The sequence below is a fragment of the Ursus americanus genome, chromosome 15 (assembly GCF_024610735.1).
Source record: "Ursus americanus isolate L20-20 chromosome 15, mUrsAme1.1.p, whole genome shotgun sequence".
Lineage (NCBI taxonomy): Eukaryota > Metazoa > Chordata > Mammalia > Carnivora > Ursidae > Ursus > Ursus americanus.
This window is the reverse complement of record NC_142141.1, coordinates 60,163,714-60,178,615: the sequence shown is the minus strand read 5'-3', so window position 1 is coordinate 60,178,615 and position 14,902 is coordinate 60,163,714. Positions and strand designations below refer to the sequence as shown.

General features: G+C 52.1%; 1 protein-coding gene across 1 annotated transcript in view; it reads left to right on the top strand.

Annotated features, from left to right (window-relative positions):
• Window positions 1–14,158, top strand: part of UBE2QL1 (ubiquitin conjugating enzyme E2 QL1) — a 38,825-nt gene extending 24,667 nt beyond the window's left edge. The window contains exon 2 of the mRNA XM_045795923.2: window positions 12,846–14,158. Coding sequence (XP_045651879.2) covers window positions 12,846–12,977 — 132 coding nt within the window. The 3' untranslated portion in view covers window positions 12,978–14,158. The remainder of the gene's footprint in view (window positions 1–12,845) is intronic.
• Window positions 14,159–14,902: the final 744 nt, after the last annotated feature.

Here is a 14,902-nt window from a genome sequence, read left to right as displayed (position 1 = left end):
TGCAAAAGAGAAAGGTCATTTGAAAATGATGTAGAAACTGTGGCAAGCTTCACAAGGACTGTGATCCCGCTGTGAGAAGTGTTTCCTTTACCAGTGCTGTAGAACAGAGGTGACCCTCGCGTAGCGCCTGAGTGAGCCTGGCGATGCCACAGACGCGCCACCCCTGCCGCTGGTGCTTTCCCATGCTCACTCCACAGCAAGGATGTGCCCCGCGCATCGCGCATCCCCCGGTTTCTGCAGCTGCCGCTCAGCGTCCAGCTGGGTTCGGATTAGAGACAAGCCCCACCCCCACGTGCGCAGGAAGCGAGGGTCACCACGGAAGGAACTGGAAGAAGAGAAAGACCTCCTCCTCTGGCCCCAAAGCTCAGCGCCCTCATACAGAGGAGGAAACTTTGGGAAAAAGAGAAAATGAGTGTAATCCCGATTGGGTGTGGGGTTCGGGTCGGGTGGGCCTAGGAAAGGACTTGACAGTCTCTTATAAGTAAATAAAGTGACCTTTGTTTCTCCACAAGGGACTGACACAATTGGATATATTGCCTAAAAATCGATTTAGTGTTTAAATATGATTATCAAATGCACCAATATCATGCAAACCTACCCATGATCTAGGCACGTTCTGGGTGTGGGCCGCTACAGTGGGCACCCCGTATTTATATTCCCATCACCTGTTGTTGCTACCTCAAGCACAGCAGAGTGGCTGGGAGCGTGGACACTGGGACCCAACTTCATGAGTTCACAATCCAGTTCCACCGCCTACCTGCTCTGTGACCTTGGCAATTGAACTCAGCCTCAGTTTCCCCATCATAAGGGACATCATAGAAGTTCCTCCCTGCTGAGGACTGAGTGCGTCTGTACATGGCAAGCCCTCAGGACAGGGACTGGCACGAGATTTACCTATGTGGTGTTATGAAGTGGGTACTGTTTGAAGATCCCCAGTAATGTATAAATAATGACTGTTTGAATTCTTCACTTATTATAATTTTTACCTAGTCAGAAAGAAAAGATCCTGTGGCAACACCATTATACCAATAAAAAAATGGAAATCAGAACATCCCCAAAGTAATGACCTAAAAGTAATAATAGCCATCCTAGTTGCTTATAGAAAATCACTTTTTAATTTTTATTAGGTCAGCCAAAATCAGTCCCTCAGTCTTCTAAGCTGAACCAGAGCCTAGAAATTTGAATTTAGAACCAACTTCTGTTCTTGATTGCGGTCTTAGGACTATTTTATGACAACAGAACACTGCATTTTCCATCAAGATCCCTACTCCCTGCTTTCTCAACACTTAGCTATTTTATGCCATATCTTTGCCCTGTGTTTTCTTGCAAGTAGAAACCGTGTGTATTGGGACTGTCGCCTGCATAATGCCAGCAGATGTGGAAAGGTGGGTTGATGGTGTGTAGCCCCAAAATGGTTTGAATCCTTTCCTTTAACCTGTTATGCATAGCACACCGCCAGTGGATTCTAAATGCTCAGAGCTCTTAATTTAAGGAGAGACCAGTGTTCAGCGCAGGGTGGGGGGTAGGAAGGCAGGGGTCAGGGTTAATGGAGGGGTGGGAGCCGGCGGGGAGCCAGAGGAGGTCGGGTGGGGGAGGGACTGCAATGCAAGAAGCATAGAGTCCAGCCATGGGGACAAAAGCTAACGTCAGCTGGATTCACTTCCACCGTGCAGAAATGCACAGGCTTTCCAGAACCTGCCTCTGTCATGGGCGCTGGGTTTTACCTCCAGACCCTCCAGAAGGTGTGATGTATGAAAATGCTGTGCATTTTTTAAGTCCGTGCATTAGGACTGCTTGAGTTAGGGCGAAAGCTCGTCACCCAGCATGGACGGACATGGCTCGGAACACTCCCGGTCCTCGGGAGTCAGGCTGGCAGAGCGCCTCAGGTGTTGCTCAGGAGCTGGGGGAGTATCTGGAGAGCTCAGGGGAGCTGGTGTCCCGCACCCTTCCCTTCTCCGCAGCAGCGTGCGGTCTGACGGTGGCCAGGAGGTGAGGGGGCGGTGCCTCCTGTGGCTGCCACCCTGGCACCTCAGCCCCTCGTGAGCAGCCGGTGCACAAAACAAGCAAAATGTGTTCTCAGGCAAACGCAAGGTTCCAGCTGACTCACTCTAAGGTGTTTGCGTATTAGAAGTTCTCTAGCGCTGGGAGGGCCAGCTTCGCCCCAGGGGAAAGCAGCCCATAGGAAGACTCCATCGGGGCGGTGGGTGGCGGGCGGCCGAGCTGGCATTGCTGTGCTTGGGCGCTGTGTGCACGGCCCCTCTGCGAGGACGCGTCACCCGTGGTCCCAGGAGGCAGAAACCCGGGGGGCGGGCAGCATCCCCACGTGCACAGAACCCGCTCCTACATCACACATCCTGAGCGTGCGACAGAGGGCACACATGCCCCGGCATGCACAGGCTCGTCCTGGGGGTCCCCGTACTGCTGCCTTCACGACTTGGAGTAATCTTCAGTCATGTCGGGCTAGTGAGGCCGTCTGCTTGCTGTGTCCTCGGCAGGAAAACGTGCCTCGGACCCATAAAGGCAAACCACAGCTGTCTCCGCTGGACGCTAGCAGCCACCAATGACGGGGTGCCGTGCACAGGGCGGGAGGGCCCGCTCCTGACCTAGACACAGGTAGAAATGGCTCTTGCCCCGAGTCCAGTGACCCCAGCTCCAGGGACTCAGAGCTACAAGGGGCCACCACGCATCGCAAAGACACGCGTGCCTCCTGAAACTGGAAACCATCTCGAGAGGAAAAGCGTATGTTCCCTTGGTTCCTGTGAAAGCCTTGTGTTACTTCTTGATGTAGTTTTTCCAGAACAACCCAGTTTGGGATTATTTTGTCAGACTCACGAAGCTCCTGCCAGCAGGGCCAGAGAGCGGAACACAGCTGCCCCCTGTTTTGACGGGTGAATGCCGAGTGATGGCTCCTGTCACATTTTCCAGTGACGTTCTTGGTCTCCCTCATATCTTTGGAGGTCCCTGCAGTGGCATGTCACTGTCACTATTGTCTGTGAAGAGAGCTCGCTTCCACGCAATGCTGAGCGGCGGGAGTGGGTGGAGGGTGTTGCTGGTTACGGAGGGTCAGAACACCAAGCAGACCCCTGGCCGGAGGTGGGTCACCTCTCACTCTCATGCGGTGAAGCTGCAGGAGTGAGTGACCCTTGCCAGCAGCCCTGGCTTCTGTGGGACAGAAGGCACGAGACGAGCGGAGTGGGCATCTCACCTCGCTGGGATCGCCAGCTCTGCTGATTCCCAGCTGCCCGCGGGCCCTGCCCTCCCTGGAAGAGAGGACGATCTGGCCTCTCCCACCAAGCTCCCCCCACCCCCAGTGCGTCCCTCCTCATCCTCTTGTGGAGCAGCCGACAGGCTCCTTAAACCAAGGCTGCGGGCGGACAGAGGCAGCTCCGGGCACTGGGGCATGTGGAGCTGGTGGGTGGCCACAAGTCAGCATGAGTGGGGTCCCGGCCCCCAGAAAGGAGGGTGCAGTGAGGACTGAGCCACTGGGAGTGAACAGGTGGACTGAAACACCAGTGGGCACTGGGGGAATAGTGTTGATCCTCACCCTTTTCAAACCGTGTTCCAGGAGGAAGGGGAAATAGGTGCCCTAAGGAAGGTCCAGTGTGTGGGGGTGATGGGTGGCCTGGATGCTGACCTGGGAGGTCAAGCTGGTAGGAGAGTGCCACGTTTCCTGCCAGTCATTCACGCAGGGTAGAATGATGCCAAACGATCATCCGAAAGAAGGCCGGGGTTGCAGAGGCTGATACAGTCAACACGCACGCTCATCCCCACGGAGCCAGGTCCACGGGAGAGAGATCCACGTGAATGGGGATGTGCCAGTGTGTGGAACATCCGGTGACAGCAGGGACAGAGGTGTGCTCCTGGGACTTCGCCAGAGCCCCACACGCAGGCAGCTGGATTTAGCTCATAAGTCAGAGGCCCTGAAGGAGTGGCTGTTTTGTGCTGAACAAATCATTCAGCCTTGAAAATGGAGCACCGTGTCCTTGGCTTGGCCCATCATCGAGCTCCCTCTGCATTCTCTGTCCAGCAAAAATGGAAACTAGACATTGCCAGCCGTCTTGAGGGACAGGGACCGTGAGTGGATGGGTGTCTCACTGAGGAAGGCCCACCTGCTCAGATCACATAGGAACCAGAGTCGAGGAGGGGACCAAGGTCCACAGTGTGGCGGGAAGAATGGGCAGGTCCAGGGCACTGATCAGCTCGGGGTTTAAACAAACCGTGGTAACTATGAGCTGGCAGACCCGGAGCCCCATGTTAAAGCGGGTGCAGGTAGATAGAGGGGGTTCAGCGACCTCAGCGCATCCTGTGTCCAATGGGAAGAAGGTCAGGCTGGGTACCATTTTATGGAGTAGATGGTCAGTATCTCGTTTTCCTTCTCTTGCATCTGCAGCCGTTCTCCTTGTTTCTGAGAGCTGGCCTGGCCTTAGGCTCCAGTACTGCGCTGGAATCCTGTGTGACTCTGAGCACATTACTTGACCTCTCTGTGTCTGCCTATTCATCTGAAAGTCAGGGTTGATTATAGCAAAGCCTCCCTGGTGGGCTTTCACGGAGGGTTTAAGGCGTGTGTTCAAACCCCGTCCCGAGAAGGATGTCTGGCGCATAGCCACCATGACTGCCTTTACTAAGTACATCTAGCTGGCACTTACCGTGTTCTGGTGCCGGTAATGAAACCCACGGGGACCCAGCTGCTTAAGCAGAAGCGTAAGGTGGTTTTTTTTTTTTTAATGATTTTGAATCATTTCAAATTTTTCAATTTTTTTTGAAATGATTATCTGAAGTAATTTAAATTTTTAGCGAAAAGTTTCTTTTTCTCTGCTTGCTTCTTCCAGGAAAAGACTGTCTCAAAAAAAGATTCTCTCACTTTCTTTAAAGTGCAGAGAAAAGAGATGCTTGTGTTTTGCATCAAAAATACCCATGAACCATGCCTTTGGTGCTGCCAGTGGCTTGAGGATGTTTTATGATCATATTAAATAAGGTAGCTCCAGTTTCATTCCTACTGAATATTATCCGAGTTTATATAAAACTGATGCTGGCTTTGACATCCTGAAATGTTCACAAATTTGAGAGAAAATATCTGAGTACTTTTATTACCTAGTCATTGGGAAAATATTAGAGACTCTAGTAGAGAATAGGCTACCTAAGATTATTCGATGGAAAATTCTAGAATGTTCGAGTAAGTAAACAGTCCTTCTTGAGTGAAGTGGATTTGTATCCTGGGTGATATTCTGGAACTTTGCCCTGGTGAGAGTCAATGCCATGGGAAAGCCGGTCAGTGATCCTGCCGGGACAGGGAGCTTGACTCTGGCCAAAAGTGCTCATTCATTCATTCACCCCTGCCTCTGCCACTCAGGCTCCTGGGTTAAGCCCTTGTGTGTCCCCCTCACCTGGTCTCATCTGGTGCCTTCAGCAACCCTGCACGAGATCTGTTGGGTGGTGGGCATTTTATAAAGCTTTGGGAAATACAGGTTATTTCCTCGGGACTTTTTTATAGCCAAGCTGTACTTAAGACCCAGGCTTGTTTTGTGTCGATGTGCCGAGATTGCTAAAGTATAAGGCCAAGAAGAGTTTTTAAAGTTCCAATTTCATTAAAAATCAAGGAAGCATCACACACACCGTGGGTGGTTTTCTGGCACTCACCGGGCACCTGTGTGCCAACTGCCAGCCATGGCATTCCTGACACCCCCTTGCCTGTCCCCACCCATTGCACCCTTAGCTCCTTGCTTCTCCTCTCGCCTGACCCCCCCCCGCCCACTCTCCTCTCCCTCTCCTGGGGCATGTGCTAAGACAGGGTGGCACTGGCTCCACCATCACCATGCCCCACTTGCACCAGGGATCTCACTGCTGCACACGGGCCAGTTCCTGGTTTTCCTTCTCCAAAGGCTCACCCCCACAGTAGGTGTCACTGTGCATGGGACTCAGGTATGGAGACAGGGAAAGCAGGTCACTCGAGGTCTAGTGGCTGTGCCCCCTCCTTCCACTCTCCCCCTGGGGACCCTCCCCATGTCTATCATTTGGACTCCATGATGAGAGAGCCCTAAACACTACGTCCACCAGCACCCCCCTCCTGCCCTGGGTGCTCCATTTCCAATACACATCCCAAACCCAGGCAACTGAAAGGGACTCAGGATCTGATCCTGGAAAGCTGTTTCCTTCTGAATCAGAAACCCAGAGTGCCCCAGGCCTCTTTAGCCACAGGATAGGTTCTTCTCTAATTGGCCAACATCTCACACCTGACCAGCTAGCCACCTCCCAAATGACCCATCCCAAAAGAAAACCTGACTCAATGATTTGCCACCCATGGGAGAGGGCCAGAAGCGGCAGGACGGTGGTTGAGGATCTATCATGCTTACCTCTGGAGTGAGAAGCATTGTGTCCCCCAACATGTATTGAAGTGCTGACCACCCACCCCCCCACCTATGAATGTGTCCTCCTTTGGATGAAGGATCTTAGCAGATGTAAAGTTAAGATGAGGTCATGCTGGCTTAGGACGGGCCCTAATGCAGTAGTCAGTGTCTTGGTAAGAAGAGGGAAGTTTGGAAACAGAGAGACCCAGAGGGAGAAAGCCACGTGAACATGAAGGCAGAGATCAGGATGATGTGTCTGCAAAGCAGGGGTGCTGAAGAGGGCCAATAAGCCACCAGAAGCTAGGGGAGGCATGGCACAAATTCTCTCCTAAAATGCCCAGAAACAGCCCTGCTGGCGCCTTGATCCCAGACTTCTGGCCTCCAGAACTGTGAGAAAATACATTTCTGTAGATTAAAGTCCCCTGGCTTGGCATTCTGTTACAGGAGCCCCAGGAACGAATATGCTTCCTGTCCCTGCCACCTCTCTCTCTGTCCTTCCAGGAGCACCTGGACACACACTCCCCAACTTGTCCTTTGAGTCCACCCCCTGAGCACCCCCTCCAGGCAGTCTTCCCTGCCTGTCTAACCTTGAGCCCATGGTAAGTGCACCCGTGTGCGCTCGCCCAGCATGCTCCCTGCTCAGCCCAGAGCACACTTGGCCATTGTGGAGACATTATCACGACTGGCATGGGGCTGCTATGGCATCTGCTGGGCTGAGGCCAGGGACACTGCTGAGCATCCTACAGCACACAGTTCCGCCCCCACAGCCAAAAAGCAGTCCAGCCCCAGGTGTTGGCAGGACCACATCGTTTTGCACCTTCCCGTTCTGCCCTCCCAGCCCCTCGGTGCTCCCCTCCCTGCCTTGGCTGGTGCTGGGCAGGCTCCCGGCAGGCGGGGGTATCCCACTGTAAACTGACCACCCGGCAAACGGGCTTATGCAGCCTGGGGCTTCCCTCAGTTACTGTTGGCTTCCGTCAGAGGCCATTTCACCGCAGGGACCCTCATAGCCCTCCTTGCAGTTTGAACGTCACCACCACAGCCACACACACGCGCGCACACATGCACACAGAAGTCACTACACACACATGAGCATCCGTGTGCACACTCGTGCACATACAAATACACATGCTTGTGCACACATATGTACTCGGGAGTGGGCACACACATGCCTGCACACACTCACATATCCATGTGTGCACATGTGTGCACACACTCTGATGTCCACGTGTGAGCACATGCGTGCACAGGCATGCCTATGCCAACACGCATACTCAGTGCACACACATTCTCAGACCCGTGGGAAGTGCTGCGGAATCAAAGCAGTGCGTTTCCGCTCCCAGCTTCTGTTTGATGCCTCGTTGAACGGGATCCAGCTCAAGTCCCTCCCTCGCTGGCCAGCAGCTCCGTGTAAGTGTTGGGCTTTGGAAACATTTCTTTGAAGCTGCCTCATCTGTTGTAGGGTCTTATCTGTGCTCTAGAACTTTGTAAGTTGATTGGCTTTGCACGTTAGGCCTTAAAGAGGGGCGAGATCATGGCTGCCTTTCTAGGCGGAGCTCCTTTCAAAGATCCCATAAGGGTGCCTCCCCATCTTCCCCACGCCCAGCACCTTCTGTGCTTTGAGTTTCTCCTGCAGAGAGCCGCGTTAGGGAGCGAGGCTGACCCAGCACAGCACGGGTTAGAAACCTGTGTTGGAGGGGTGAGGGATTGTGAGCGCTTTTAGACTCACAATTACATGTTCAGAGACTTTGAAAACAAGTAGCCGCTCTGTAATTCAGCCCAGGAAATGAGTGAAAGAACCCCGAAACTTCGCATGAGAAGTCTGGAAACTCTATTTTTAAAACAGCAGAAGCCTATAATTCATGGGAAAATGAAACACAGAAATGCCACAAAAGTAGGTTTCCAAAGAAAAGTAAAGTAGTAAGAAAAAAATCTAATCAAGGGAGAAATATAGAAATATAGACATATAGTGTATTTATCTCAACCTGTTAAAATAGACATTATTGAAAAAGCTGGGAAATGAGCCATATAAATGCAAAATACTGGATTTGCCTGAAGACATTCCGTGACAGAATAAACCAAGTCATATTATCCACACGACAGAAATCGTGTGTGTGTGCGTGTGTGTGTTTTCAAGAGGCCAGAATGAAGCTGACTTTGTGAAAGGGTGAGATGTTCTGTGATCATTCCAAAATTAAAAAGCCCCACTTATTGTGTCCAACCTGGCATGGCACTGTGCCAAGCATCTTACGTATTTTATATATTAAATCCTTCTAAAAATCCAGTGTCACATCGTACTGTTTTTATGTTTATTTTACAGGTGAGGAAATTGAGATTCAGGGAGGTTAAGTAACTCACCCAAGGTCGTACAGCCAGGAAGCGTTGGAGCAGGGATTTGTTCGAAGCTAGGTCTGTTGAATTCTGCACTCTCACCCCAAGACACACACACACACACACACACACACACACACACACACACACACAGACTCCATGCCCCAAATTCACCAAGTGTCTTTTCCATTGTTCTCTGAATATAGCCAACTGTTTCACCTTCTGCTCTAGGACCCCTTATGCCTGCCGCCATGGCCTGGTAAGCACCTGCCATATATCAAGGCTCAACTCAAGTGTCATGAGACATAGAAGCCATTCTTGATGCACAGACAACCAGTGCTGCTTCTCCCCTCCCCCCAACCCAGTGGTGGAGCCCATTCTCCGCTCTGAGCTGTATGAGGACCAGAATCATTTCCACCTTAGAAAGCCCTGCAGTCCCAGTAACCAGCAGTTCCTAACTTGGGAAAGACTTGTAGTAATGCTCTGCTAAACGAATAGGTAACGAATGGACTCCTCCTTGCTCTGCGCCATCTTTATTCTGTATGCCAGCCATTCTCAAAGGGGGTGATTTTACCCCTGAGGGGACATTTGGCAGTGTCTGGAGACAATTTAGGTGTCATAACTCGGGGGGGGGGGTGCTGCATTTAGTGGGTGGAGGACAGCAATGTGGCTTAACATCCTGCAGTTCACAGGACCACCCCCAACAGAGAAGGACCTGGCCCATGATGCCGACAGGACTGAGGCTGAGCAGCCCCGATGTGCGCCTTCTGTCTCAGCGACCCAGGCCGTGATGGGCTCCAAGTACCTACAGGCAGGGACCAGTATCACTTTGTCTTTCTAGACCCTGCACCCGACATAATGAATGAATGAATGAATGAATGAATGAATGAATGAACAAATGAATGAACGAAGGAAACTCAGTGTGCACATTGGGGTCATGGAAGCCACATAAGATCAGGGGACTGAACTGAGGACCTGAGTTTGGAGTTGGATTAGCTGTGTAGAAAAGTGTAGAAATGTGTAGCTGTATAGAATTTTTTATGTTAAATTATTGTGATTGGCCCCCAAAAAGCTATGAGACCCCCCAAAAAAGTCAAACCAAAGTACCAATTAATGGTTTTGTTTGACAAACACAGCCCTAGAGAACCATACTCTTGTTAGCCCTGTTCCGCATTAGCGTTATGGTGCGATTTTTAAGGTCGTTAGGGAAAAATCCTCTGGTTGCTCATAACTATGTGTTTACTGTCTGGGGCTCAGGAGAGAGAGGGTGTCTACTCATCTAAACTTTTACTGACCACACAAAGCTTTCACAGTGGGTTGAGTACATTGTCACATCCGGGTCTTTTCACATTAAATACAAGTAGAGGTATTTTAGGAGAAACAAGAGTTATTCTAGGAAACCCTCCAGAAAAGACTCTTTGGTGATCAGTTAAATGGAAACAGACAAGGACGAAATATGAATGTCATGACAATGAGAAAAAACGTTCTCAATTAACTGTAATGCAATTTACATTTTCCGAAGTGCTTTTAAGATCAGTATCTTATGTGACATTCATAATGATGCTGGGCAACGAATACTGTCCCCGCTTTACAGAGGAAAGTGCAGAGGGTCAGAGCAGTTAGACCAAGGTTTCCCCACAGTCCATGTTGCAGGAGACTGCGCCTGGAGGGAAAAATGGGAGCCGGTTCAACGTCAGAATGGCCTTGAACGTCAGGGGCCCCGGACAGATGGAGCACCCCCCTTCTCGGTACAGTGAGCACCTGGAGAGCATCTCAGCAAACATGGCTCAGCCACCCTGGCGGGGCCAGCCAGTGTAAGCAGTGCTTTCTGAGCTCAGTGTTTCCCTGGGTGATGTTTAAACAGCCAATCGGAGGAAGACAGGCAGTCTGTGAAAATAAATCTGTTAACTATAAACTAAAATGCCAGAGACAGCAGAGGAGGGGAAAGGTCTTCATGGGCAGCTGAGGGCAGCGAAGACCCAGGGATCTCCGGCGGGCTTAGAGCAGGCTCTGTCTCCTGGGTGCTGCATTGACTGAGTGCTGGGGCTTTATGTTCATAATATTTCCTGGGAAGAAAGGGAAACAAAGAGTGGTCTGTTCATTTGGGGTTTTGTCTGTTTTTTGTAATAGTTGGGACTTTCACAAAGAACAGGCAAAGTATGTGTTCACGCCAAAAGCGACAGAATATTCCAAGATTATCATGAGCTTGTGTTTGTCTGGCTGTTTTCAGTTCAGAATTATCAAACCATACCACAAACTTCCAGAGTTATAGAGAATGATAGAGATGGCTGGAATTTGCATTTTATGCAAAAGAATATAGCCTGATATTTGCTGTCCCTTGATGTAGAGATTGATGCTGGCATCCCTGCAAAGATGAATGAGCTTGTGTTTAATGAAACAACTTTCATCTGATCTCAACCCATCAGGATGATAATTATAAATGTATTAGCTCTTCGTGGTCCCTTTTTGTCAAGTATATCTGTACCACATAAGCAAAGTGGGAAGTTCTAAAATTAAAACTAGGAATCATATCCTGGAGAGGCATGTGGAAGTTTCTGGAAGTCGGTAAATGGCAATCTCCTGTCTTCTCTTCCAGTCTTCCTTTGGCCCTTTAGCAGTGCATTTGATGTGAACTGAGCAACAGTTCCAATGAGGTGGCATTGCCCTTCATCGGCCAGAAAGATGTCCAGAGGGGGCAGGACACAGCTGTAACTCGGGACTTCCGGCTCCTTCCCTGGGCATGGGTCTCAGTCTCCCGTGTTGAAAGGACAGATGTTGAACCATATGTCCAGAATTTAAGAACACAAAACAGTCTTCCATTCCCAGTTTTAGTGGTTGGGTGCCGTTTTCCCCGTGGATGGCAAGGCTGGTACGGCTGTCTTCCCCCCAGCAGTGTCCGTGGGTTATCTGAGCCGGCTGAGATTGGGCAGCCCTCGCCTGCCCGTCATCACACAGGTGGCTGCCGCCCTAGATGCCTGTCCAAGGAAGCACCAGCCAGGCCACTGGAGGTGAGGCCTGGCTCGGGTTCAGGCCCACAGGTGTGCCGTAACAAAGCCGCTACGTGCTGGGAACGCAGAGGGCCCGTTCGGGGGGACTTGTTAGTGAGGGGGTACAAGCAGGAGACTGCTGGCGATGGTGCGCGTGCTTGCTGGTGGCAAAACTCAGCCAGGGCTTTCTGGGGTAGCTCCCCCCCAATCTGCAAAACGCGTGCAGGAGACGCTCAGGAAGACACGCAGATCCCCCAGGAGGGGCTAAGGAGGGTGCGGAGAGGCTGCGGAGTGCCCGCTCATCAGGAGGCCTCCGGCATCACGGCCGGGCTGGGTAGTAGGAGCCTCGGTAGCCCTCACGGACTGAGGCTGCAGCACTGCCCGAGCTCCTCCTGCCTTCAGTCTGCTCCTCCCCTCAGTTGCCAATTAACCTCATTCCCACGGCTTTCTGGAAAGGAGGGCCTGGCCTGAGACACGGTCACATCAGTAGTGCCTTTGGGTTCCCGCTTCCTCATGATCTAGAGCCTTCTGTGTCCATTCCAGGATGGATTAGACACTCCCGTCCCCTGCAGACGCACATGTCCCATCTTTCCAGCCAGAAACACCTGCTCCCGGCGAGGGGGGTGGGCCTGGACCCCTACTCCTCTCCCCCGATTGTGTGAGGGAGCGCCGGCCCCTCACCTTTGCTCCCTCCTGGGGCTCCCGGACAGCCTCCCTCCTCCTTGAGAATGGCTTCCCCCGTCTTCCCATGAAGTGGTTCCCCGTGACATGAATTACAAGAAACTCACCCATTGTTCCTGGGCTTGAATTTTAAGAGTTTTGAAATGTGTGTGTGAAAATATAAATGTGCATATCTAACTGAGATGTGTCTCTGTCTCTGCTGTTGTGGGGGAGGGCGGGAAGTCACAGCGCAGCGCCCTCCGTGGGAGGGAGAGGCCGTGGGAGCCTCTTTGCCCGGGGACACCCCGATGTCTCTGTGGATGGCGGATGCTCTCCTGGGACAGCCGGCCCTCCCTCCCGGGCTGCGGGGAGCGGGGGGCTGTCAAGCAGGTGCTTCCCAGGCCCAGGGACGAGGCGTCGGAGGAAGCCAGGCTGCACCCCTCCCTCCCCGCCAGCCCGGTGCCCCTGCTCTGCTTGGCGCCCGTCTAGGGGGTTCTAACCTGGTTTTTCTTTCCCTCTCCCACAGGGGCGGATCTGCAGAAAGGCCGGCAAATCAAAAAAGTCCTTCAGCCGCAAGGAAGCCGAAGCTACCTTTAAGAGTTTGGTGAAGACGCATGAAAAGTACGGCTGGGTCACCCCGCCCGTGTCCGACGGCTGACGTGCCCGACGTGTGGGAGACGCTCCAGCCACCTGTCCACACACACGAGTTCCCAACATCTCCTCCTCCACGCCGAGCATCCTCACCCTTTTCTACTGCAGCCGGAACTGAATCCTGAATGCCAAGGAGACGTTTAAGTTATTTATGAACAGATGTGTTGACAGGGAGAACGAGGGAGCCAACGCTGTTCGGGATTAGGTTTCGATTGTAAATGAGTGGCCATCTCTAAGTCACTTTAGAACCACTGTTGAGATGGTGACATTCCCCAGCCCGCCTGCCCCTCCGCCCGCCCCCTCACACTGCCCATGGCTTCTTCCCAGACAGCAGCTCCAAAGAGCGGGCAGGAGCCCTAGTGCCTGCCGCTCGACCCACTTACTGTGCACGGCACGGTCCCCACGTCCTAGGAGCACCCTGCATCGCTGTGCTCTGTGTCTCTGTTTCTCTCCCTGGCAGGTCGCCATAACTTGGAGACGTGTCTTTCTGTGGCCCCGTGTGACGACATGTAGACCTCATTCGTGCTATGACCTTTGGCTCCTGAAAACACAAATTTCATAGTGCCAGGTTCTTGTGATTTAACACAGCAACCGCCCCCTCGGTGAAAGCGCGCTCTCTCTGCCGACGTGCGGTGAGCTGCTGTCCACCGGCGGGGCAGTGCCCGGGGCAGAAGGCAGGGCGGCGGGGGCCGCCACGGGCTCCCTGGGGTCCGCACAGGGACAGCCTCCTCGGTATTCGGAAACGCTCCGACGACACTGCATTCGTGTTCCTGTCTCCTCCCAGCTGGTCGACCCACCACCACAAGCAAGAGACAATTTCCTGTTCCCTGAAGTCATCGGACTCATTTTACTCTCCGTGCTAGTGACAGGGGATGCCAGCTGCCAAAGGACACCAAGGGATGGTCCGAGGACTTGCATGACCGGGTCTGTTCCCTCACCCTCCTGTCACTTGTGTGTCCCGGGAGCTGGGCTGCGTGATGCGTGAGCGCCCTCGCTGTGATAGCAACTCCCCGTTATTCCATCGCCCACACTTTCATTTTTCTCTTCTGTTAAGTTACTTAGAACTTTCTAAGAAACTCCATGAAGTGAGGAAACACTGTTTATAACAATACGTGGGAAGAGGTGAAATGTTCATCCCAGGTGGAAAACCTTATTGGACACATTTTAAATAAAACCATGCATACCTGACACACGGCCTCAAGAATCCAGTCACTGGGGGTAGCTTTCCCTTTAACACATGTCTTCTGTCTTTACAATTCAATATTCCAAATACCATGACAACATTCTCCAGCAAGTTACAAAAAAATGAGTCTTAGGAACCCACAGTCTTTGCAAAAATGCAGTGCGTTAACATGGTCCCCAGCAGCCCCCGGGGAGGCCATCAGAAGGTAACAGGAAGCATGAAGGGTGGGTTTGGCCAAACTCGGATGCTGCCCGTTATATTTTCCCACTACGAGGGAAAAGAAATCTTTGCTGATTACATAAAATTCTTTGGGCAGTTTTGGCCAACTCGGGGACCTCTTCACTTGTCCAGGGTTCTCAGAGGTCCAAGAGACCTGGCCTCAGAGGACAGGGGTCAGCTCCCAGTACGACCAGCCATTCACCAAATCTACCCTTTCCTGCTACTTTTATTTATTTACTTTCTAACTGCTTTCTCACGTGCCCCCAGTGCGCACGCAGCTCTGTCCGGACCGGATGGCGTGTACAGCGGAGCATGGCTGCCTGAGCACGTTCCTTCTGCGTGATAATAGTCACGAAACTCGATGACGGAGAACTGAAACCGTCCCTTCATCTGATCCTCCCAAGTGGAATTCTCCATCCTGGAAACCTGACATTTAGCGCATGGTCTTGGGCCCCCGGGCTGCTTGTCATGGGATGATGCTGTGGGTTCCAAAGATAGAGGACAGAAGCAGCTTGCTGGGAAAGCACCTG